The 27,658-nt window shown below is 36.6% G+C and overlaps 1 protein-coding gene across 3 annotated transcripts in view; it reads right to left on the bottom strand.

Annotated features, from left to right (window-relative positions):
- Positions 1-27,257, bottom strand: part of LOC142339560 (uncharacterized) — a 70,436-nt gene extending 43,179 nt beyond the window's left edge. For 2 of the 3 annotated variants that reach the window (XM_075389692.1, XM_075389691.1), the window contains exons 1-3: positions 26,969-27,257; positions 22,883-24,505; positions 21,212-22,424 (exon numbers count right to left, since the gene is read on the bottom strand). In XM_075389692.1, the coding sequence (XP_075245807.1) occupies positions 21,346-22,424; positions 22,883-24,505; positions 26,969-27,230 (2,964 nt within the window). In that variant the 5' untranslated portion in view covers positions 27,231-27,257 and the 3' untranslated portion in view covers positions 21,212-21,345. The remainder of the gene's footprint in view (positions 1-21,211; positions 22,425-22,882; positions 24,506-26,968) is intronic. The other variant, XM_075389693.1, reaches the window with a different exon arrangement.
- Between the last annotated feature and the right edge of the window lie 401 nt (positions 27,258-27,658).

The raw sequence follows: 27,658 nt of genomic DNA, 5'->3' as shown, positions 1-27,658 counted from the left end.
CGCCGCAATGTATTAAGATTAGGTATAGCCGCCGCAATGTATTAAGATTAGGTATAGCCGCCGCAATGTATTAAGATTAGGTATAGCCGCCGCAATGTATTAAGATTAGGTATAGCCGCCGCAATGTATTAAGATTAGGTATAGCCGCCGCAATGTATTAAGATTAGGTATAGCCGCCGCAATGTATTAAGATTAGGTATAGCCGACCCTAAATAGCAAGATGGCGCAGCGGAAGCGTGCTGGGCTCATAACCCAGAGGTCGGTAGATCGAAACTACCTCTTGCTGATCTGGCTTTGTCACAGTACTAGTGGACTTTTACGCGCTCATAACATGGAAAAAAGTTATATAAAAGAAAAAAAAATTGAATTAATAAGTACAAAATAACGGACACAGTACAAATTAAGCACATGCAAATACAAATTTAATCAAACGTTTACATGATGATAGTACAAAAGAAAAGAGTATTAAAGTACATTTAGCCGAGTAGTTAATAAAGTCGACAACAAAAATTTGAGTAACTAACGAAGAATTAAGGAATTTAGAAAAAAATTACTGTCGACTTTATTACACTTCGACTTATTTTACATTAAATTTATCTAATTCACATATAATTACTTATAAAGTTTAAAACATGAACGTCATGAACCTTGTTCAGTTTTGTTTGAAAAAATTTAAATAGTTGAAATGCTGCAAATATTGTGTAAAATCCACACAAATTATCAGTTTTCTGAACTGGTTGTTGTATCATTTTCTGATACTTTTTATTCAAAAATTTGTATTTTGTGATTGGACGAGCCAAAGAATCAGCATAGTAATAAGTTCGATTGAGTCGAGCAATCATTATCCAATGCTCTCCAGCTTCACTGCTCGGAGAAGTGTTGATGATAGCAAAACTGAATGTGGGTAGCCTTGGAACACAATCTGCTGGAAACGATCCAATATAGCGGTATTTGAGTTCTGGGATTCGTTCAATAATCTGTCTCAGGGAAGTGTTATCCATGACAAACAATTTTTCTCTGCTTTATTTCGCAAGTACCATTAACACACGGATTTCTAACTGTACAGTCAAGCTGAAAAGACTCATTCTCTTCATAAAAGCAACAATCATTGGACTTTTTACCTTGCTCTAATAAAAGGTTGCTTGACTTTTTAATTTTGTCAACAGAATTGTTATGGGATTTGGGGTAGAATAAAATAATTATAAAAAGAAGTACCAGAAAAATTAGGAGAGGAACGTAAACAAAAAAGTTTGAATTAGTTCGCCCCCAGTTAACGTCCATTTTAAGAAATTATTTGGTGAAGAGAATGGCTACTGGGTGACGATAATATATAACCCAAAAATGTTCCAATGCAGAAAGCAATGATGTAAAACCCATAAAAAACTGAAAAAAATATGAAAAAATTTTCGTTAACGCAAAAATCTTCAGACATTTTTAGCAACCGTTCCGAACTGATCAATTTTAACAGTGGACATCCTTTCTCCTAGAACAATTAATTCTGTCACGCTTCTTAGCGGGCGGTCGAAAAACATTTCTAATCGGATACTTTCACCGCTGAGCTCAGGATAATGAATACTTTCTCCAGCATCTTGAAGGGAAGTGAGATCAAATACAAGCACGTAATGGTTCTGAAATAGATTATGTGGTAACGCGGGAATCTCTTCGTTAAAATTCATTGCTTTCATTGTTGTTACATATGCCCTACGGTCATTGGTTGTATCAACTGATACTATAGCTCTACCTCCTCGAACAATTCTTAGTTCTCGTAAACCAAATTTCTGATAATGGAAAGGATTTTCTTGAAAATGTCCTGTGAATGCTGAATTTGTGTTCATCGCAATAGCTACTCTTCTGATTGGAGCATTGTTAAAAACATTTTCCTGAATAAACTGGTTCTGTCCTGAAGGAATAATAAATGTGCGTGCAATTGTTTCCATAAAGTTGTAACAAGCAGGTTGATGAGTTAATTGATATTTGATAGTCTGGTGATACACTTCGTTAACAACAACACGTCTTGTAAACAGGGAACAGTCAAGAACTTTAAGGGAGACGTGAGGATTGTAGATCATGTAAAAATTGGGTCTTGCACGAATCAATTTCAGTCTAACTTTTGTATTTGGAAGCAGTAACTTTTCACATTGGAACAAATCAATTGCTAATTTACCGTAATAAGTAGTTCCATTTTTCAGCAAAAGTTCTTCCTCTCGATCTATAAAAGGGCTTTTCTCAAAATCGCTGGGTTCTTTTTCAAATTCATATCCATGACAAGCCAAAATACCTTCATTATTTCTTGTGGAAGCGTTAAATTCATTGGAAATTAAAGCTTTGTGTCCATAGAGACCATTTGAGTTGTAAACCTGTTGATTGTTCAGATACACCTCACAGTTGGAGAAGAGCGAGTGCAATAAATTGTTGACGTGAGTTAGATAATGTAAATCATCATCTGTGAAAGACATTCCCATATCTGCTTTTCCATGCTCGTCTTTTTTCATAAAGTCATCAAACAATCTTCCCTTTTGTAATCCAACTTTGATTTGAAGGTGGATATCTCTCATATCAAGATATATGCTTCTATCTGTTTCAAACTCGAACTCAATGCTGCTTTCATCCAATGAAGTACTGGGATAAACTTCTTGAACGTGAGAAGATTCAATTGGTTCCAAAACAGGAATTTTGTCAAAAATCTCCAAGCAAGAGTTCGTAAAGTGACCATAACGAAAGTTGCTATCGTTTGTTGATCTAGTATTCATTTTAGCTTAGAAAAAATATCTCTTCTAGTTCGACGACGTCGACTGGTTTTTGGGGTAATTCTTCGAATTATGCGCCGTTTCCTAATTTTTCCACCACCTAGCTGTTTACGTAATGTTTTCTTTCCAACATCTGCAGCCACAGATTTGAATTTTTTCTTTCCAGTTAGAACATTTCCAATTTCTGGTGCAGCTATATCAAGCAAATCAGCACCAACTCTTTTTGCTGCTGGGACAACATATCTCCTCAAGAATGGAATAGCTGTCCTCCCAATTGTTTGTGCTAACGCTCCGAATCCTCTTCCCCTCTGTCTTGAATAACCACGAAAATACGGTAAATCACTATCAGCAACCATTTTCTACAACTTTAATTCTAAAAATGATTGTCAGAAGTTTTTCTAAACATTAGTACCGCTCTTGTCACACCAACAGAGTTGAAAGGAACTTTTTCACCATAAGAGTCCCGGAGCTCGAGTTTTATGCTGTGGAATGAGTTTTTTAGAATTTTTTTAAATTGTAAGTTTGGAAAATTTTGATAATTCATGTATTGTCCCGTTGAGATGATATCTCCATTCTTAACTTTTGATATAAACGGAATGCATCGTAAAAGAGCAGCTTTTGTATCACCCACAATATTGTATTCAACAATATCACTATATATCATTAAGGTGTGTATTCGTACAATGTCATAAGGAAACTTGGGAAAATGTGGACCACCACCACTCATGAAAACACCCATACCATAAACAGCTTCTTCGCATCCAAAGACATGACAAAGATCGGCACTAAAAATGACAAGTAAAGAGTTCTGATTTGGAAGACTCAAAGAAATTCGCTGTGTAATTTTGTTAACGTGTAACTTGATGGGCGTTTTTTCATATTTTTCACGTTCCTGAATTTTTCTATTCATTTCATTGACAATATCAGAGATCGAGGGGTATAGACCTAGATCAAGTGTGTAATAATCCGATGGTTTTGTATCTGGTGTTGCTTCATCTAGATAGAAGAATTTACCCTCTGTTATGTTTTGGTACAAGGAAGGATACGACAGTTCTGTTATCGCTACCTCCCATTCTCCAGCAAGATTAATTTGTTCAGGTAGAAAATTCGTGAAAGAACTTAGTGTATTGTTTGGGTAACAATCAAACGACGCATTGGAAACCAACTCAACAGTGAAAGAACTCATCTTTAAATGATACACTTTGACAGCTCTTGTTCATAAAATTTACCTAGAATTTCATCACCTTGTTCTCCACAAAGGTTATAGGTTGGCGGTTTAAAAGTAGCAACTTTAACAATTTTGAATATTTCACTTGTGAACTGTGATTTATAACCTTTTCTGAATGGAATATCTTTTTTTGATATACGAACATTTTCACCAACTTTAAAACGTGGTCGTTTATATTGGTTAATTGGGTTTCTGTAAAAAATTGACAAAAAGTCTTTGTTGGTTACATTTTTTGGAGCTTTACCTGTTGAGCGATTAACTCTTGTGTTCATAGTTTTGACAAAGGAATCCATTTTTCTCATGTATTTGTCACCATTTTCTTCCATATAGCGATAAATAATGTTTTTCAGGGATTTAATGGCTCGTTCTGCTACAGCAGCTTTCGTTTCACTTCTAGTAGAGTAAATTTTAATTTTCTTGTCCATACAAAACTTTCGAAACTCACCACTAAACTCTGTTCCCTGGTCAACCCATACTTTCGCGGGCATACTTTTTTTACGCAACATTTTTTTGAAAGCTACAACTGCATCGGTAGAGTACTTTGACTTCATTGGTTGCACACGAACAAAGCGAGAAAAGACGTCAACACATACTAATAAATACTTCACTCCATTATTAGTATCCGATAATTTATCCATAAAAGCTAGATCGAGACACCAGATCTCATTGATTCGCTTAGCAATTGCTGGTAATCTTTTGAAATGTCGTGTTGCATGACGATACTTTGTGTAGGAATCTTTACTGTGTAGAAAGTAGGCAACTTTCTTTTTGGATAACCCACTTGCCTTTTGTAGATTTTTAATTGATCCATATGCGGCTTTTCTCTATACAGCCTTTGTAGCTTGGCTTTTTCAGATTTTGAAAGGAATCCAGCTCCCTCTGTCTTTGCTTTTGGCATCTTTGTTTATTACTTTTTGCGGATTTATTCCGGTAGCATCAAGTATTGTGTAATATATGTCGGGAAAATCAACGTTTTTTCTTTTTAATGCAAAAATAAAATCTGCAAAAGCTACTTCTGTATCTCTTCCATCTAATAAAATTGTGTCGTTGAGAGATAGCTTGACTCGCGGTGAATTCAAAATTTGATCTACAATTGATTCGTTCTTTAAAGATCTGGTTTTGTTGCTGATTTCCTTGTAATAAGGGTTCAAATGTGTTGGGACAGAAACTGGTTTCTGCTCAAAAGTGTCCAACTTTTTAACTTCTAATTTGAATTTTTGTTCGTAAAGGTGTTGAGGAATCAAAACAAACTGTTCCATTTCAAGACAATCGATTAATGATAGATGGTGTCAAAATTGATATGAGCTCTATTCCTTTTCGTGAACTTAAAATTGCTCTTCTTTTATTTATTCCGGTTCTTTTTAGCACGAGTTGATGAATTTCGTCTCTGTACTTTATTACGTCTTGTTTTTGTATTTCTTGTAGTTGTCCCCCGAGAAGGTTTACTATGCATTCGTTTAGAAACTGAATGAAATCTTTTGGACAATTTCTTAGGAACGATTTCTTGAAGTTCTGGGAATACGTTTGGAACGTTATCAGCGTAGAGAGATGTTGTGTGTTCATCGTTCAAAAAAGTAATCTCTTGTTTCGTTTTAGGGAAAAAATAGTGGGAATAGAACCACTGTTTCTGCAAAATCTAAGAGAGTCGACTGTTTTCGGAGTTAGATCAATGAGTAAGTGACCATACGGGATTGAAGTAGCTTTTGTATACCAATCTTTTAATTGTGATCCTAACCCGAGCTGTTGACTAAGAGTGTTAATCTGGAGAACATCTCTAGGAGACTTGAATAAAACTATATGAGTATTTTGTAACTCAATATCTCTTCCCAACCTACTCTGATGAAAAAGATTATGCTTTATATATATTGTACTAAGACCTTTGTGTCTTCCAGCTGTCGCGATTTTAACAAATTCTTTCGAGCTTGAGATTTCTTCACAAGAATCATCAAAAATCAGCAAATACTTTGTTCCATTATTGGGTAGACTCTGAATGAACTCAAAGTCAACTCCTTGAATAAATTGAATGTTTTTGGACATTAGACCGTAAAGTGATTGATAATGTTGATAAAAATAGTAAATTTTATCAAAATCGGGTTGAAAAGTTCCAATAATTAGCCAATCATGGATAAGATGAGATTTTCCAGACCCGCTTGGTCCCACCAATGAAATAAAAATGCGTTCCTTAGTAGAGATTATTTTGTTCATAGTTTAGGAGAAGGTAAAATATAACCGACTGTACTAGATAAGATAGCAATCCAAACTGTTGTTTCTTCACAGGTTTTGGCAAGAGTTATTCTTACTATACAGCACGCTAATATTAACAAAATAACAAAAAATTGGGACAAAAAAACCACCAGAGATCTATTACAAGTCTGTCCAAAACATTTCCACGATTGTCGTTCCTGGTTATTATCATCAAAGACAAAATTACCTAAATTTAAACCGTTATCTGTATGCTCGGTCATTTATACCTTATTTTTAAGGGAAAATCAATTTTTTGAACTGGGAATGCAACTTCTCTCTGATTTCAAAAGTAGTAAAATAAAAATAATAAATTACAAAACGATCACAAATACATATAGAAATTACAAATAGAAATTACAAATATTATACGTTATCAAAAAAATCCAGAGTCCAATTTCCGTAAGCATAAGCTTTCTTCTCTGCACAGTGAAATGTCTTTTTGTGTCGATACGGATAATTGCTACAATCCCAGTCAGTATCCGAGTTATTGAGAAGTTTGGAAATTTTTGGACAACCAAGATCATCTAGATTCTCCACATCTTTACACAAGTAATTTGAGAGAAGATTACACTTCTCTAACCCTTTTGCAAAGTATTCTGTTGTAGGTGAACAATGTTGGTGAATGATTGATGACAACTCAGTGTATTCCAGTTTTCCATTGTTCCAATTAATCCCATGTAAATTTTTAGTGTTCCATTTTGCTTGAAAAGTAGGTTTATAGTCTTTGGGTGGGAGGAAACTGTATCCCAATACAATTCCATCCTTGAAAACACCCAACTCCTTGACAATTTTCCCTTCCAAGCACTCAATATCAAACACAACGAGAAACATTCTTTTTTCTAGGTTGAATTATTACAAAAATGATTAGCAGTCTAGCATTTTGAAAATTTGAGGATGATAAAATTTAATAAAGACACAAAAGATTAACCCAGTTAAATGTCCCAAGAAACATGAGCTTGGAAAATTTGGTAACATGTAACAGTATCCTGGTCCCTTGTTTGTAGTTGCTTTAACCGCTCCAGCAGAATCGTGTAGTATAGCATGTAATCGAAAAACTTTCAATCTAGCAAAGAAAAAATCTAAAAAGGAATTTCCATAACCAATAAGTCCTCCATGAGGAAATTTTTGGTTAATTTCCTCCAAATTTATATTCTCGTCCCAAATTTTACAGGCCGCTAAAAAACAGTTTTTGCGTTCTTCATTTTCGGGAAACATTGAAAGGATGCTTCCGTAGCAATTGAATATGTTAAGAATGACAATATCCATCAACTTTGCGTTCCTTCATCCATGTCAATGCAAGTTTTCTTAAACTTTTCAATATAAGATAAAAGTGTAGGGAGATGCTCTAGTAAGTTCTCGTACTCTTCTTTTTTTAATTCAATATTTGTCAGAAAACTCCACTGATATCCGTTCCAACGATGTTGTGAAATGGTAACTTGTTGTTTATCTGAACGATATATAAGACTTGTTCTGCGTAATCCGTTGTGAATAACCCACTTAAATTCTGAAATCTGGGACTCTATGTCCAAATTTTCTAATTTGGGAAAATTTTGAGCTTCAAGAACAGTATAGGAATATCTTTTAAGTTCGTAATGAAGTCTAACGTGAAAAACCTTTGACTTGTCTCTGAGACTCAAAAAAATGTTTCTTGAGCAACCAATATCCCAACTCATTCTCAGATCAAAGATTTTTAAAATGAAAAATTTATTGTAGAGAAGACAAAGACATATTACAAAATCACACAACAATTATTATTGAAATGTACATTGTTCAATGTTAGAAAAGTCATTCAAATTTTGAATCAGTTCCTTGAACTCGTCCAAAGTGTAGCTGACATAAGTCACCTGCTTGAACTCATTGTTTTCCTTGCGACAAAAGAGCCGAATCTGCACATAAATGGAGGCTGGATTCTCCTGAACGTATTTAATGAAAGTCACATATATTCGTCGATTTCGTCCTATGCTGACCTCTCTGACTTTGTGACATCGTTGCAGCACATCCTCCATACATGGGTTCTTATCAAATTGAGTCGGGTGCTCACTCAGTTCCAACTCCCCATCCAGGATATTGTTCTTGAGGAAACAGAATTTCTTGAATTCGTAATCTCCTATTCGAAGTTGTTGGTACTTCTCAAATTTTCCAGAATTATCTTTTTTGAAGACTTGGAAAGTTGGTTCGGAATAATTTTGTCCGTTTTTAAAAATCTGGGACACAGTAAATCTCCCAAATATTTTTGGGTTAGAACCAAAGTCTATATAAAATGGAACCGAATCAGTTCCAGTTTTAGGTTGAGAATCGGTAAACATAGACGGAGCACTCGAGTAAAACGGAGAGACTTGAGAGAGAGACATTTTATCAACTTAATGTGACAGAGAGAAATTAATTGAATGATTTGACTTGTAATTTTACTTCCTCTATTGTTTCCGATCACCTTTATTTGGTAATGATGTCATTATCCTTCTTTCATTTCCAAATATGGAAAGTTCAATTGCGTCATTTTGCAAAAATTCCTTATAAGGAAACTTAGTCAGAAATTTTAAGTTGAGCAAACATTTGAACTAGAGCAGCATATTTATCTTGATGTTTAGCACGTCTGTGTTGCATTAGCGAGTAATAGTGTTTGAAATATTTAGAACAAGTAAAACAACGGATTTTTCTGAGTTGCTGTCTCTTGAACTGTGTCATTTTTCAAATGAAATTTTCGCTGCGTTTGAACTGAATTGCGTTATTTCCTTATACGGTAGTTTAAAAGAATCACTCCAAAATCACTTTGGTTACAGAATGGCAGCAGTTATGTGTCAAGTTTTACCTGACTTTTATAAAAAATTTTGTGAGAAAGCCTTGTTCATTTGCGTATCAGTTAAGGATTATAAACCTTACTTGCTTACTAGTGAATACTCTGTTGCGTCTCACAATTACACTTTTTGTCCTCTGAAAAATTGTTCTTATCACATAATTCTCATTTCATCTTCCATTAATGAATTACTCCAAAAATTGGATGATTTATCTTTTCAATATCAGACAGTGGACTGCTTATACACCTTATATAAACATCAGTTTTTTGGTCACACAAACGAAGAAGCAGGACTTGTTTTCACCCAATTGAAGAGAGCGGTACAACATAATTCGGAAAACAAATTTGTTGAAAAACTACCCAGCGTGTCTAAGAAGAGATTGAGTAGAAAAAAGTTCAAGAGACATCTACTGAGAGCTGAGCAAAGAAATGCAAGCACACAAACATTGAGATCATCCTTCTTCGACCGAATTCAGTCTCTTAAGAACTCAAAGTATGAGAGTGAATTAATAAAAATTGTTGATTGTTTACTAGATGGTCATGGAATAATTGATAACCCCATGATGTACTTTGAAGTTAGAAAGTAATAAAGTGTTTGTACTAAAATGTTTTATTATTAGTGTATATTCTAAAAGTCGAAATTTGAAGTCGATTTGTTTGTTAAATGTCGAATTTTCACACAACATTTTTTGTTAAAAGTCAAAAATAGAACCTCAGATTTTTCATTAAAAATCAAAAATGTTACCAAACTGTGCGTGCAAAATGTGCAATTTTTTCTCATTTTTCTTAGTTTTACGGTATGATTTTAAGCAAAAAACATAAATTTTAATAATTTTTAAAATGACAAGTTTTGAATGTGTTCTTGCAGCTTAAAAATCGGATTTGTAACAGTAATTTTTTCTTAAAAATCGAATTTTTTCTCGACATTTTTTGTTAAATATCGAAAATAAATTCGACAATTTTCTTAAATATCAAAATTAAATTCGGTATTTTTCTTAATTGTCGAAAAACAAATTTTCAATAATAACCAAGTACCTAAATTATCAAGTAACCTTTCGTGTTAATCTTTTATTCTGGAAAACTATAAAAAAAATATAAAATTGAAAATGTAAATTTAATACGAAACACCCAAAAGGTATTCAGAAACTTTATTATTCTTACGAACAAATACAAAATAGTTTACAAAATTGAACATAGAAATCATTCAAAAAGAGTTTCAATAACATATTCTGGTAAGTTCTGAATTTCATTACCAAAACCTCTTTGTCGCTCAATTCTACCAGGTAGTTGAGTTGGTTGAACAGTGACTGGGGTATTAGGTACATCACTCAAAAAGATAGGGTTGTGAGCTGTTCCTTCCTCAATCGATGGGGTTGTCATCGAGGGTGTAGTTGACATGTCAGTAGATCCATAGTACTGCGCTGGATCAAAGTTTTCCAGATCGTTAAATGACGTGGTGGTACTAGTATCAATACTCAACTCGCTATGTTCTCTTCTATGAGCTCTTGAAGCTATTTGGAGAAGATTATTTTCCACCTCCGAGCCTGATACCTCACCTACATCCGGTGTAGTGAACCAACTGTTTGGAATTTGCCCTTCCTCCCAAGGAAATGTGTACTGAATATTTCCAGCTACGTAGTTGGCAGGAAAATCAGATCCATTAACGTGAGGATAGTGGTGTCCACTGACAACAGCAACTTCGTGTCCCATCGCGTGAGTTCCGAGTTGATTCTCTGTGATTGGGACCTGTCCCTGATGATATGTATCAAACTGTTGTCGCTGGTGCTCAATAATGTGCCACACAGTAATGGGTAAAGTGATCAGAGACTCATAAAGTCCGTTTGATAAATCTCGAACTCCTATCCGAGCACTATCCTCAGTAAAAGAAAATGAGTACAGAAGGTTATTATTTTGAACGGTGAACTCCATTTTGGAATAAATGATAGAAGAGGATTTTGTTAGAAAGTGGTGAGAATGGATGAAAAGATTCTTGTCGAGAACGTGATAAAAGCAATCAGTGGAGAGAAAGTTATAAAGCAGCAAATTTCCTTTTTAGGAAGGGAACAGGATATATAAATTAGATTTAAACAAAAGTTAGAACTAAAGTAAGTATTTTTAAACAAAAAGAAAGTGAATGTTGGAGCTCGATAGCAGGATAAAATGTTGAGGAGTAGTTAGTATAATGTGAGAAAGTAGTGATGATGTTTTCAGAGAAGTTGGATCAAATGATAATGTCAAAATCAACAACCTCTATATATAGTGTGCTCTGTCCAATCAGACAACAGTAACCAAAGATGGAAGATTTTATGAGAAAAAGTGACGTTTAGCTTGAAATTTCTGGACGAACTGAAATTCAAATCCAAATTTGGGTAAAATTTTCTAACAAGGTAGGAAGTGAAGGATACATACAGGTTTCCGACTATGCTTTTACCTAAAATGGTCTATTTAAGTTGAAATGAATTGACATAATTTACCAAAAAAGTCAAGCTTTGATAAATTTTTTCCAATTCGTCAAATTTCAGATCAATCTCGGAAAATGTTCCATTTTTGGAATCAAATTTCTGTATATATACGTTAGGTAAACGAATTCCGAACCTGATCAGTACTCCCACTGCATTGTAGTCGTTGTAATAATGGAAGTACAAAGCACTCTGTAGTGAAGAAGTTATTGTTATTGGTTCTGGGAGAGGAACAAAGTTTGTTTGTGAAAAATTTCTGTACTGTTCCAATATATCGGGGACGGAGTTCAAAATGAACAACAATTCGTATTTGCTTACATGCAATTCCGAGGATAAATCGAAAGCCTGTTTCGTAATAAACTCCTTATATTCAAATTTTTTAATAGAGAACGTTGCATACTCAAGTCCTTTACTAAATCGGATTATTCTGTTGGATTTTGTGAAAATGTCCAAAAAATTGTAAAAAAAGTATGAATCTACATCAATTTCGTCAATTTTGTATGAATCAGGTATACCTTCTTTTCTCTTGTAAATCTTCTCCAATATTTGTAAGTGGTTTTTGATCAACATGTTTCACAAATGAGTAAAATTTCACGTATTAATCTATTAAAATAAAAAAATGTTAAAAGAGAGAATGAGATAAGCAAAACGATATCATTAACTTTTACAACAAGTTTCTTAATACTAAAATTTGATTGGTTTGTAGTTTGTAATATAATCACGTTAACGTCAATTGTATATAAGTTATCTTCAATTAAAGTAGGAGTTTTCTTCTCTAATGTTTGAATATTATTGTAAAAACACATTTAGTGTTTCATCGATGAAATTACAAAATTAGTTTGTTTACAATAATATTTGTATTCTCTAAGTGAGCAAACATCTGACAGATAGATTTTGTTAAGAAGTCTGTTTTGGGATGAATAGTATTGTTTTGTAAAAAAGTAACACAAATCAGCAATATGACAAATAAATATAACTTAAGATTTCCGATTTTCCTCCAAGGAATAAGGTTACACATTTTTGATGTTTTCTGGATTTAAATACAATGTATAATGTAACACTGTGACTGCTTCGTAGGAAGTTCTTGAACTTTCGTATTGCGTAATGTTACTAAAAATAGAAATTACGTCATTTCCTTATATGGAAATAATTAGTCATAAAAGTTATTCTAACTAAAAAACCAAAAATTGTATTCATTCTCACGTTGTTATCAGATACAGTTGCTCGGCAATTTACTTAAAATTTATTCAATTTATTTTGGATCACAACAATACAATGCCTTCTCTTGATAGAAATCTACCTGTCAAATGCTCAAAGTGCGAGAAAATGGTTGTCAAGCAGCAAATGGCTCGACACAAAAAATCGTGTGATAGTGGGACTTTAAAATGTCCCAAGTGTCCACATTTCTACACAAAGAGGAAAGAGGACTTGAACTACCACCTTGCTAAGCATCACGCTCCTCAAGAAAAGAAGCTTAGTACAGTGTGCACTATATGCTTGGAGGAATTTCCAAGTTTTTATTCTCTTCAACAACATAAGAGACGGAAACACGGAACATCGACCAAAGTTGGAACCAAATCTAGCGAAAGCTTGAAAGAAGTACTAGAATCGGAAGAATTGGATAGGAACAACGAACAGTTACAGCAGGAACTTAGTGCCTGTCAACACTTCTTGGACAATACTGAGATGGAGAATGGGAGACATAGAGTATTCAATTTTAAATTGTCGAGACTTGATCCCAGCGAAATTAATGAAAAACTGAAGGAAGTGTTTGAAAAGCTTAACTGTGCTGCAAAAATAAATTTATCCCTGGGATTTATTTTACGAAATGTTGACACAGACGAATACCGATACTTTTATGCTCATGAGAACAACACCTTCTTTGAGAAGTCTCATTTACTTTGTTCTAAGGGAGACTTAGTCTCACTTCAGGATAGAGTAGAGAAATTGGATTTGATTGAGACTTGTGCTCAAGAAAGGGCAAACAAAATGGCGGTATGCACTAACTACGAATGTAACAGTTTTCTGTGCTCTTCTCAACAATATCCCAATGGGATGTTTAGATGCTGTTATACCTGAACAGTTGTTGAGGAGAAACGATGTAAATTGTCTTGTTACGAATGGATACGGAGAAACCTACAAGGAGCTGTGGCTGTTCACTTGTATGGATCAGCTGAGCTGGAAACAAACGCTGCTAAGTTGTTCAGTGACTTTCTCCACGAGTCTGGTCATGACGCAATTAACTTTAGAGGAGTGTCAATGGATCACCTTGTGTTTGTTGAAAATGCTATAAAACACAACATTTTCATTTATGACATTGACATTGAGGACGGGGATTCTGTAGGTGAACTTGCCAGAAGAAGTATTGAGATGTACGAGAACAACATTAATCTATTGCGCTACAACAACCACATTTGCTATGTTGATGATATCAACACGTTTTTCAAACGATTCCGCTGTCCTAATTGTGATACCTTTATTAAGCGTGCTGGTAATTTCCACCGTCACGTGAAATCTTGTAAAGATAGGATACAGCACATTTATCCGAAGAGTGTTTACACTTTGAGAGAAACTTTGTTCGATAAACTTGACGGTTTTGGAATTGGATATGAGGAAGAACAAAAACTGTTCAAAAATTTGGCTGTATTTGACTTCGAATCAGTCTGCGTTCCATCTAATGAACTAAAAGATACCAATACAACTACTTGGATAGGAAAACATGAACCAATATCTGTGTCAATTTCCTCTAATTTATTACACGAACCTATTTTCCTTTGCAACAGAGACCCCAAGACACTGATTGTACCTTTTGTTGAAGCATTAGAAGAACTAGCTAGCAGAAGTAAAGCAGAAATGTTGCAAAAATTTTCCTCAATTGAAAATGCAATTAAAAACAGAGTAAGTTCTATTTTCGAGAAGCTAAATGGAAGGAAAGATGAGAGTACTCCAATGCTTGAATTTCAATATATCGAAGAAGAAGAAATTGATATGTCGACTCAATTCCTCCAAATTCAGAAAAATCAACTTCTCGAACTACAACAACATTTTGAACGTTATGTCAACATTTTACCTGTATTTGGATTCAACAGCGGGAAATATGATCTGAATCTTATCAAGTCTTATTTACTACCCTACCTCATTCACGAGCGCGATATTCAACCAACGGTTATTAAAAAAGCTAATCATTTTGTATCCTTTAAATTTGGCGATGTTCAGTTTCTCGATATTCTAAACTTTCTTGGTGGAGCAACATCACTAGATTCGTTCCTCAAAGCTTACAAGACAAATGAGACCAAAGGATTTTTCCCTTATGAATGGTTCGACTCACCAAACAAATTGGATGTAACTTTCCTACCTCCTTACGAATGTTTCTTTAGTAAGTTGAGAGATCACAATCCCTTGGAAAAAGAATTTACGGATTTCACAAAATTGTTGAATAGTGGACTTTCCCAACAGGAGGCTCTGAAAAAACTTAGGTTGAAGGTAGTGCCCCCCTCGGGATTCGACAACTACAATTACCTGGAAAGTGTGTGGGAGCAGGAACAAATGACAACTTTTCAAGACTTTGTCAGGTGGTATAATAACAAAGATGTTGTCCCGACATTAGAAGCGATGCAGAAAATGATGGAATTCTATCATAACAAAGGGATTGATATGTTAAAACTGGGTTGCACACTACCTAATTTAGCAAATATTTGTCTACACAAATCAACTAATAGCAAATTCTATCCATTCGTTGAAGCAGACAAAGATTTACATGATAAAATACGCGAAGATATGACCGGTGGTCCCTCTATTGTGTTTACTAGAAAAGCAATTGTGGATCAAACCTACATTCGAAACACAGAAAACATTTGCAAATCAATTGTGGGTATAGACGCCAGTCAACTTTACCCCTTCTCAATGTGTCAAGAAATGCCCACTGGGCTTTACACTAGATGGGAGTTTGATTCAGACTCTCAGAAGTTTAAAGCTAGACAAAATAAATCGAGGAAATTTGAGAACATGGTTATGTCGTACCTACAATCTCAACGTCCTAACTGCACTATTGAAAGCTACTACACAACTGGAACTCAGAAAAAGATTGATTGTTTTAATGTAGACGGATTTTGTGCTCACTGTAAAACTATTTTTGAAGCAATGGGTTGTTACTTTCACTTCTGTGCATGTCAGGAAGCAAGAGCAAGCATGTCAGAGGAAGAGACTCAGAAAGGATTAAAGAAACGGGAATACGATGAACTAAGACGAGACTATTTGCGAAACAAAGGATATAAAGTTGTTGAGATATGGGAATGTAACTGGTGGGAAACTGTCAAAGGTGATGAATCTGTAAAAATTCACGTGAGAAACAATTTCGCATTCAAGCTACCTCTGACTCAAGAATCTCTACTTACAAAGATAAGAGAAGATAAACTATTTGGTTACGTTCAGTGTGATCTCGAAGTTCCAGATGGATTGAAATACAAGTTCTCGAACTTTCCACCAATCTTTAAAAACTTTAATGTTAGTCGAGCAGATATTGGTGATTATATGAGGGATTATGCAATTGATAACGATTTACTCAAGCAACCGCAACGCATGTTAATTTCAAGCTTCAAGTTGGAGAATGGAACAGTCATAACACCATTACTCAATTTTTACCTTAGTCTTGAGCTAAAATGCACCAAAATTTATCGCTTCGTTCAGTACACACCCAAAAAATGCTTCAACAATTTTGTCCAATCGGTTGTTGATGCTAGAAGAGTTGGAGATGAAAATCCTGAATCAAGCGTTGTAGCAGAAACAATGAAATTGTTAGGGAATAGTTCCTATGGTTACCAAATCATGGACAGAAGCAGACATACAGAGACAAAATACTTGAACGATGAAAAGACACACAAAGCTATCAACGGGAAATTGTTTAAGAGACTTAACAGTGTGTCAAAAGAACTATACGAAGTTGAACTTGTAAAATCAAAAATTGAGCACCGTGAACCGATAATAGTCGGCTTTTTTATACTTCAGTACGCAAAATTACGTATGTTGGAGCTTTATTACAATTTTTTTGATAAATTTTGCGATGTCGACACGTTCGAAGAGTTAGAAATGGACACTGACTCCTTATACTTAGCTCTAGCGCACGATAATTTGTACGATTGCATTCGTCCATCTAAAAAAGCAGATTGGGAAACTCTGAGGGAACACGATTGTGATGATTCTTTCAAAGCTGATGCTGTACAAAATTTCTTCCCTAGAACTTGTTGTGATAAACGTAAAAAGCACGATAAGCGTGAACCAGGTCTGTTCAAGGAAGAATTTAGATGTACTGAAATGATTTGTCTCTGTAGCAAAAGATATTGTTGCTACGATGCCAAATCGGATAAGTACAAATTCAGCAGCAAAGGACTGAACAAACGAACATTGGAAGAGACCGGAGATGGACCATTGGAAAAATATCGGCGAGTGATGGAAGAAATCATCAATTTAACATCTACAAATAGAGGATTTCGGACAATCAACCACTGCGTCGCTACCTATGAACAAACAAAGAAAGGACTCTCATATTTTTATCCTAAACGAAAAGTGTTATCTGATGGAATTCATACTGCACCCCTGAACTTGTAATTTATTGAATCAATTTTCGTATTGTGAGCGCTCTCTGTTGTGTTTAAAATTACTTATAATGTACTTGATTAATACTGTGTCTGTCTTTTTGTACCTTCATAATTCATTCTTTTAAAAATTTTCAATTTTCTCAATTTTAGTGGATATAACTGACCTTAATACATTGCGGCGGCTATACCTTATCTTAATACATTGCGGCGGCTATACCTAATCTTAATACATTGCGGCGGCTATACCTAATCTTAATACATTGCGGCGGCTATACCTAATCTTAATACATTGCGGCGGCTATACCTAATCTTAATACATTGCGGCGGCTATACCTAATCTTAATACATTGCGGCGGCTATACCTAATCTTAATACATTGCGGCGGCTATACCTAATCTTAATACATTGCGGCGGCTATACCTAATCTTAATACATTGCGGCGGCTATACCTAATCTTAATACATTGCGCTGGTTATACCAATAAACATGTTGAAATTTACTGCGAGGGGAATTATCCGTTAATTCCCGCTACCTGTACAATTTCCCGCCTGTACAATTCCCGAGCGCGCTGCCTGTACAATTCCCGTGCGCGCTGCCTGTACAATTCCCCGCCTGTACAATTCCCTGCGCGGAAAGGCCAATGACCGGCTCCCAAAAATGCGGCTGATCTACTCACACTATACTACTAATACCCTGGTCCCTATATTTAATCTTAATACGTTGCGGCGGCTATTCCTAATCTTAATACGTTGCGGCGGCTATTCCTAATCTTAATACGTTGCGGCGGCTATTCCTAATCTTAATACGTTGCGGTGGCTATTCCTAATCTTAATACGTTGCGGCGGCTATTCCTAATCTTAATACGTGGCGCCCGCTATAACTAATACGTGGCGGCCGCTATCTTAATACATGTACGCCTATACCCTATCTTAATACATTAGTGTAGACCCTCTCTCAAAAATTACTCCTATACCCTATCTTAATACATGGGGTCTACACCCCCCCCCCCCCCCCCCCCCCCCGGGGAGACTTGCTCACCCTATTACTACTCATACGAACTGAATTCAATGTACTAAGTGTTGCAGTTTGCATTGGGACAAATCCATTATGTCATCTGGACGGTAAATTTTGTAACCTATTATGTAACCTTAGTAGAGAATTATGTGAATTACCTCGCTTTAGAAAAGACCAACAATAATCGAGTTTTCGCTACAACAAGCAGCAACAAGACATGTGAGCTTGAAAATACCGGAAAATGTGGTCTTTACAGCTGTGGCATTAGGACCTTTGCCTGCCGTATAAACAAAACTCTAACATAACTAATTATCACCCACCAATTGGGTTCATAACAACCAGGTAATTAATTATCTGGTATAAACTACTCCAAACATGAAAATTGAGCATACTCAAAAAAAGAAGAGTTAGATCAGCTTTGTCAAATTTGCATATCTACTAACAAATTTAGTATAGAGGGCTGTTCTCAAAACTGCTCTCAAAAGACAAGCAGAACTTTTGCAAAGATCCAAAGTCTAATCAAGTTAAATAGAACTAGTTATAATCGAGGAAACCATTGGGCTTCCCATTATAGCCCCCCTCCGCTTTGAGAGTCTGCATCACCAATTACCGGTATCAGGCCACGATGATTAGTCAGAATGTGCGCCTGGCACAGCATGCTAGATATCGATTAGGATAGTTGTTTCAATTATAAACCAATACCCCACCCCAACAAAACGATACAATGCCTGCATCGTATAATCAAGCGAAAATTTAAAAGTATGTAAATTAAAACATGAGACGAAGGTCGGGTTCGAAACCAGACCTCCTGAATCCCATTCCCTCATTTCGACAGAGGCACTGTCCACTCGGCTATCTTGGCCTTGTCATTGTATCTCAAAAACTCGGCTTTGTTTGAAAAAACGCTACTTCGGAGTGAGAGCAATTGAAACCAATAAAAAAAAACAAACCGACTAATGTCGGAAGAATTGCTCTCGAACGACCGGCGGTTGAAAAAACATTTGACCCCGATGGGCTTTGAACCATTGACCTCCCGATCCATAATCAGATGCACTGCCCACTCGGCTATCAGTCCCTGCTTGTTTCTATGCTGCATTCGTTTTTATTTTCACAACAAGCTTTACTTCGGAGTGAGAGCAATAGAGATCACTCAAAATCGAAGAACAAAAGCGTGAAAAAGTCATGTGAAAAATCAAAGAATGTTCTAGAGGAAAAGCAGAAAAACGGTCAAGCGGAAAATTTGCATAAAAAAGACACATATATTTACAATAATTGCTTCATATTTAAGAGCAATTAAAAATATGAATCGAGTGAGAACAGTCGAATTTCAATTTCTCCAAAAATGGCGATAGTACTTATGGAAAACCTCAAACAGAATTTTGCCAGCCTTCCGTAATCAGCAGTTGCGTCCTATGCAAAATCTGTTCAACTCCATGTCTATCTTTTCAAGCACGTATTTTCATTGTGAACTTCGAACTTTTTTGATCGATCTGAACAGATGTCATGTGGGACTCAACTTAACGCTGATCATGGAAAACTGTCATACTTTTGTAGACCTTGGAGCAATTGAATTCCTGCCGATTCCAACTTGATTCATAAAAATTTAAGGGAAACAGATATCGGAACTCTACTTAGAATGCTTTTCAAAAAATTTGCCACATAATTTTGCCTATTGAAGGGTTAGTTTTGTTAACGGGTGTACTAACAACTTGTTTATTATATTGCACAAAAAACACCAGAAATTTTCCTAAAAATCAATTACCCAAAATGCATTTAAAATGCTTGCTGGAAACTAGTATATTAATGATTTATTTATGTAATGATTTATTTAATTAATGATTTATTTATGTAATTGAAAAGTTAGATTTTTTAAAGAATTAATTATTTATTTATGTAATTGAAAAGTTAGATTTTTAAAAGAATTGTTTTGCCAAAGCAGTTCAAACATCGACATAAAAAACGGACATAACAAAATTTTAAAACTTTTGTTCTGCTACATTAACTATATCAATAGGAAGAAACACGAATGAGTTTTCAATTTCAATGGAGACATGAAACTTCACTTAGCCCACCTTCGTTTGAATGTCTCCAGAAAACTGCCGCCATTTGCCTCAGCACCAGACACTTTCAGAGTACTTCAGAAATAAGTAATATAACCGACTATCGTCGGCAGAATTGCTCTCAAACGGCCTGAGAGTGGTTGACTTCGTCACAGGAGCAAGCCACGCGATGGGGGGGGGGGTGGAGTGCACTGGGGGGTTGATGGGGGGTTTGACAACAGTGGGGGGGGGGTTTCAAGCGAAAAATTTCATTTAAAAAAGACCGACAGGACTAATATAATTGCTACAAACTTCTTTTGAGAGCAATTGAAAAACAGTAAAAACATCAAATCGTAGCAAATAAGCGGAATGCCACTCTGAAAAAAATTCGAATCCTTCACACCACAAATTGCTTTACCGCTCCGCATAAAAATATGGACGCTACCTGTTTATACCGTTTTTGATGACGAAAAGTCAAATGGGTCAGACGAAAAATCGGTCAAGCAAAACATCCCATAAAAAAGACCGACAGGACTAATATAATTGCCAAACTTCGTTTGAGACAACTAAACATCGAGCATGAAGAATCTGAGAAAGTATCTGACTGCCAAAAATTGCGTAAAAAGACCAAAAACTGTTTGAGAGCAATAACTTTACAAAATCATGAACCCGTCAGAAGACCCGCCAATTAAACCTGTCAACTGCACTCAGAGCAACCGTGGTATGCAAAAAAGGCACTCCGATGAATAGCAACTCTGAAGTTCAAATTCAACCGAATAGTCTGAAATTTAGAAAAACCGCGCAATGTGAACCAAATTAATGCCATTGCAACGTTTCAGTATCATAATCAAGAATCTGTTTGACTGTTTGTTTCAATAATCTTGGTCAAACTTTACGAGCAGTTCGATCCAGAACAAAAACTTCGAGCGAAATTTAATCGACAGCGAATCTGTGACAATCAATGAATGATATAACCGATAATTTATTGTAAATTACCATTTCTTTTAAAGAGTACAAAACAAGCTGTTATTTTCCTTGGACTTCATCTCCCCTGAAAAACAGAACACAGATATTATTTGAAAACAGACTCACGATTACAAAGGCAGCTGTTGGATGCTGCCCCTGCTGTTCGCAATTGCATAATCTCTTTTTGTGTTATATCAAGTCGTACATAATGTGATGCAATAAATGAAAGATGACAAAACATCATCTCGTCCCACGTTGACTCATTTGGCAGAAGGTTGATTAGCAGACGCCATCCAAGGTGGCATCATAGGCGAAGACATCATAGGGTTTGCAGCTGCTATTTGAAATGTCAGCGGGTTGGGTTGCGGTGCGTTTTGCTGAGGTGTTGCTTGCTGAGGATAGAACCCGGTAGGATAAGAAAATGTTTGGGCAGTACTGGCCATTGGGTTCAGAGCTAAATTTTGCTGTTGCTGCTGGTAGGGATATGAAAACGCAATCGGTTGCGCCGGGTTTTGTGTCATCGTTGGGGTTCCGAGTTGGGCAACTGGATTTTGAGGAGTAGCAGCAGCTGCTGGAACTGTCATCATTGGATTTGATCCAGGCAGTCCTACTGGTGCCGCATTAACTTGGGGTTGAGTTTGACCGACGGCGGTTGCTGGGTTCATATTAACAGAACCTTGACCAGCACTCTGAGAGTAAATCTGCTGCATTTGTTTGTTGTATTCAGCCAATTCTTGTTGGTATTTCTCGTACTTCACTTTGTAGTCATCCCATTGTTTTTGGTACTCTTTGATTTGTTCAGGTGTGCATCCAGGCATCATTTGAGGCGTAACTTGTGGTGTTATAAGTGGGTTCATTTGCTGAGGGGGAGGATTGCTAGCCACCGCAGGTTGAGGTGGCTGAGCTTGAAGGGGGTTTTGGTTCGCAGGAACGGCAGGGGCAGGAACATTCAGCGAGTTGGTACTTATAGACTGTGTTACAGCTGTCGATGCGCTCATGCTTGAAGCATAGGGCATGGATGATAATGACGGTTGCATACTGAAACTTTGCGACAAGCTTGGAAAAATCGCGTTTTGAACTGAATAAGGTGCAGCTGCATATTGATTGAAGGCAGCCGGTTGCTGGGTATTTTGAGGTGGCATGTTTGCTCCTGACATCATGTTACCAACACTCTTTTGTTGATTAAATCCGGGGGCAGATTGGGCGAAAGACTGGGGTACGCTCGGAGGAATGCTCTTAGCTCCAAACCCAGAGGGTGCTGAATATTGCTGTTGGAACTGTTGGGTTTGAGAATTGTGTGGTGTTTGTTGACTGTAGAACCGGTCATACTGCGGTTGGCCTTAAAAATCAACATTAATAGTAATGACACTTGTATTTGTAAATTTACGCTAATAAACGATTCATTTAATATTGAAATACTTCATTACTTCGATACTTGAATAATACTTCAATATTGAAATTCGCAGGATTTTGATGATAAGATATTCTGAAAACGTTTGAGAGAAAAATGGTCTTTAAGGGATCAGTTAAATTTTGAAGCAGTGGATATTCAAGTATAACTCTGCTCTTATTATGATATTACGTTGCCTAAGACTTAATGTCCTTAAAAGACGGGGTTAGAAACTTCGATCTTCTCTATTTCTTCCCATTCACCTTAGTGAGTTAAATTCTACGCGCAACTCGCGCGCTGTTTAAAAAAATAATATCGCGCTATATTTACAATCAGGGGAGTCGTTAGAACAGATCCATAAAACCTAAATGACAACAGCAGCAATAACATCAAAATACTGAACTGACCAGGAAGCACATTTCCATTTAATGACGTCATATGCTTCCCCACTATAATCTCTTTGCCATCATCATGGACAACCTCACTTCCCCTCTGGTCTCCACCTCCAGTCATCACCTGGCTATTCCCTGTAGCGCCTTGACCATAACTGTTGAAATTGGACGCTGCGTACGGCGTTTGGTTAGTCCTGTGCACCGTTGCTTGAGAGGGTCCAGCAGAAGTTACACTTTGGTTTCCACGTCCACTATTCCAGCTTTCTTGAAACTGGGAGAACTTTTCCATTTTCTGCTCATCTTCTCTTCTCTGAAAAGGGTCACTCTGTTGAAGCCCAGGAATGCTGTTCGCTGGAGCCCCCGAAGGTTGCTGATTTCCACCAGTCCAAACATTATGATTTCTGCTTTGGTTTCTCCAATTCTGTTGTGTATCTTGATCACTGCCAAATCCGGTGTTATTGTTTGGTGCTTCATTGCCAGGCTGCAACCACGATCTTTGCTGATCCTGTCTTTCGCTTGAACGCATTCTGCTGTCTGAATTATTGCTCCATGAATTACTATCACGTCGAAAATTTTCGTCTCTCCCACGTGAATTTCTGCCGAATTCACGTGTTTGATCATTACCAAAATTTCCACGTTCATTTTGCTCATGATGGCTGTTAAATTGATCACGCCGATCATTGAAGTGCCTTTGATGATCATTTTCCCATCGAGTATTTTTTCGGAAAGCACCTCGCTCGTTATGTCTAAACCCACGGTTATCATTTCGCGCGTTGTTATCGTCTGGAAAATTATGACCACCGTTATTCCGGAATTCGTTGTTTCTATCGTCACCATGTCGAAAGTTGCCCGTGTCATTGATTGAGAAATCTCTACGATCATCATATCGGCTATCTCTATTCCCAAATCGTCGATCATCTCTGTTATCCCAAAAATTCCTGTCATTATCGTTATTATCAAAGTTACGTCTCTCAGAACTGTGGTCTCCACTCATATAAAAGTTTCTTTGATCATTTTGGGCAGAAGACAAATCATGCTGATCATTTCTGTAGTCTCGACGACCACCCCGTCCAGGATGACCAGAACCTCGTCCCTGGTCGCTTGGGTGAAAATGCCTTTGCTCATCAACAGGGTTAGCAACTTCCAACTGTTGTGGATTCCGGTTGGAGGGCTGGCCCTGCTCTTCCATACGTCTACGTTTCTCAGCTAACAAGTCTGGAACTAATCCTGGGGGAGCACCTAACTTGAGAGGAATTGATTGGTTCTCAAGAGGTGGTGGTCTATTAACTCCCATAGGCGATGTCTCAGGTACAGAATCAACAGGTTGCGCAGTTCCTTCGTTTAATTGTGGAGGTCTTGGACGCATCCATTCGGTTAAACTTTCAGATTTGGTTTCAATTGGATTCTGATTATGCAGGTCTGGTCGGAACTTGGACGGTGATCTCTGGATCACAATCATCGACTGGCCGAAAGGCTTCTTTGAAGGAGATCCTCGTCCGTAGCCGGATGGTACCCGAGTTAAGTCTTTTTCGTATCCTTTGTGATCTCTCAGAGCTATCTCTGTCATGGATAGTGTTGTACCAGCAGACCATGACTCCTCTTTCGTTCTTTTCATTGTAGGTGGCACATCCCGTCCTACTAAAATTTTATTTAAGTTTAATGCATGTACAACTAAAACTTTTAATTCGATTCAAATTATTTATCGGGGCATCAAAAAAACAGTATTAATGATTGAGATCTGAAGGAACTCCTAACCAGCAATTTAGCTCAGTAGTATTAGCCCTGTGGATAACCACAGCAGAATAAAACTGTAACCGAAAACATTAAAATTGAAAAGTAAGCATAAGCAGTTCTAACAATTTTAACAGAATAGCACGATTTTGTTTCACCTCTTCGTTCCATATGCCGGTTGGAGGGGTGACAGAGGGGAAAGGGGTCAAACAGTTAAGACTAAGAACGGCCCCATTAAACCCTGAAACTTTCTCCTCAAAACTGTTGCCGTGGATCGGATACTTAGAGACTAATAAGGCGCAAGGCTCTAAGAGAGCTGCTCGGTCGCTTAAAGACCTCAGAGAGCTACCTGTTTACCCGGATTTTGAAGACCAAAGTCAAATAGGTCAGACAAAAATCGGTCAAGCGAAAAATCCCATTGAAAAAGACCGACAGAACTAATAAAATTGCTACAAATTTCGTTTGAGAGCAATTAAACAGGTGACAATTGATCAAGAAAAAAGATTTTTGGCAGCACGTCTAAGAGGCCAAATTGTACCAGTATTTAGTATCAACTTAAATTACTGTTATTCTTCGATACTAGCTGGTATAACTAGTTGCTTTCTTTATATGGGAAATGTAGTTTAAAAGAAACTTCTAATTTTGGTCGAAAAAAGAAAGGGGGGATTGAGGGACTGGGGATGAAGCAATGTCGGGGTTGCGGGGTAACAAAGAGGGGAAGGGTAAAATATCAAAGACTAAGAACCTCCCCCTCACACCCTGAAACTGTCTCGACAAAACTGTTTAGGTGAATCGGATACTTCGAGACTAATAAGGCCTAAGGCTCTAAGAGAGCTGCTCGGTGACATGATGCCCCCGAGAGCTACCTGGTTATCACGTTTAGTGAGGACAAAACGTCAAATGGGTCAGAAGAAAAATGGGTCGAGCGAAAAATTGAATTAAAAAAGACCGACAGGACTAAAAAAAAATGCTACAAACTTCGTTTAAGCGCAACTAAAGCCGACAGTTCAACAAGAAAAAGTTTATTCCTGCACGTCTATGAGGCCAAAATGTACCATTATTTAGCATCAACTTAAATTACTGTTAATCTTTGGTACTATCTGGTAAAACTAATTGATTTCTTTATATAGGAAATGTAGGGGGAATTAAAAATTAAAAAAAATTATTGAAATCAGTTCTAAAAATTTTACCCTTATAACAAGAGTTTGGTTCACATTGTTGCTCTTTTGTTATTCAATTCGAACTTGACAGCACGCAGCAGGTTCATTTTAAAAACAGGACTTAGTTTGTGATCTAAAAAACTTAACAAAACCAAGAAATACAAAAATTTTAAACTATTGTAAATTCAACAGGTGAAAAAGCTTTTTGCTACACGTGTATAGGGCCAAACTTTTAATAACGTATTTTATTGCGATTCTAGTTTTGTTGGAAGAAAAAGGGGGTTGGGGTGAAGCAAAGTGAGGGTTCGAGGGAGATAGAGGCGCAGGGGGTCAAACATTTAAGACTATGAACCGCCCCTCAAATCCTGAAATTGTCTTTTCAAAACTGTTTCGGTGAATTCAATACTTCGAGACTGATAAGGCGTAAGGCTCAAAGCGAGCTGCTGGGTGACATAATGCCCCCCGAGAGCTACCTGTTTATCCCGTTTTTGAGGACAAAAGTCAAATGGGTCAGACAAAAATTGGTCAAGCGAGAAATCCCATTGAAAAAGACGAAGTAATAAAATTGCTACAAACTTCGTTTAAGAGCGATTAAAAAGCCGACAATTTAAGAAGAAAAAGTTTTTTGCTGCACGTCTGTGAGGCCAAATTGTACCAGTATTTAGCACCATCTTAAATTACTGTTGATCTTTGATACTAGCCGGTAAAACTAATTGCTTTCTTTATATGGGAAATGTAGGGGGGATTAAAAATTAAAATCTGTTTAAAATCAGAGCCAACAATTTTACCCTAATAGCAAGATTTTGGTTCATATTTTTGTTCCTTTGTTAATGAATTCGAACTTGACAGCACGCAGCAGTTTCATTTTAAAAACAGGACTCAATTTGTGATCTAAAAAATTCAATAAAACCAAAAAAATACAAATTTTAATCTGTTAGAAAATTCAACAGAAGGTGAAAAAGCTTGTTGCGACACGACTATAGGGCCAAACTTTTAATACGCACATTTCAATATTATACAATTCTAGTTTTGTTAGGAAAAAGAAAGTAACAATTATACTGACATTTAGCAGTCAGCCTTTTCATTAAGCATGAGCATAACTATGTTCAATGCATAACTGAGGATCGGCATAACTGAAAGGACATAACATTATAGGGGTTGGAACATTATGCTCGAATGCCTATTACCGACTCTGCTTGTTCAAATTTACCTCCTAATGGATGCATTGCACTTGTATTCGCATTTTCATTTTGTGACAACTTTGGAAACGGTGGCGTTCCTCCTCCCAGAGACGAAGACTGAACTGGGTTGTGTCTCTTCAGAGGTTTCCGATACGACAATTGCTTCGACATGCCAAGAGGAGAATCTGATGGTCCTACATTGTTACCAATGTTGTTATTGTTGTTTCGCTCTCTGCCAATGTTCAAGGGAGATTCTCTTTCTATGAGGTGATTTGGGCCACGAACATCCATGGCTACTCTGAAAATGGCAACTGTTCAATGATACTTTTAAGCTCCACAAACTACGCATCAACAGATAACAGAGGCAGTCTTCTAGTAATAGCATGAAATGACAATGCAACAAAGAGGCAGCAAATTGCGCAAAAGACAAAATCTCACTTTCAGAAATTTTAGAAAAATTGTTGTTGAAGTCATTCAACAATTGTATACTGAAATTCCATTAATCAAAACATTGATGGCACATTTCATATAATGAAAAAATTAATTCCATGAAAAATTTCCTTGACGTTTTGTTCAAGAAAATTGTTCCACTCCCTAGAGTGATTTGACTTTTCCAACCCGTTTTTCACGCTTTACACCTTGATTTTATCTGCTTTCTAGAATTTAAGCCGCTAACTCAATTCTTCATTTTTACCAGTAAACTGCGTTGAAACGAGTTG

Source organism: Convolutriloba macropyga, chromosome 5 (assembly GCF_964194025.1).
Source record: "Convolutriloba macropyga chromosome 5, txConMacr16.3, whole genome shotgun sequence".
NCBI classification, from domain to species: Eukaryota; Metazoa; Xenacoelomorpha; order Acoela; family Convolutidae; genus Convolutriloba; species Convolutriloba macropyga.
The sequence above is the reverse complement of the archived record's forward strand: the minus strand, read 5'-3'. Positions and strand labels throughout refer to the sequence as shown.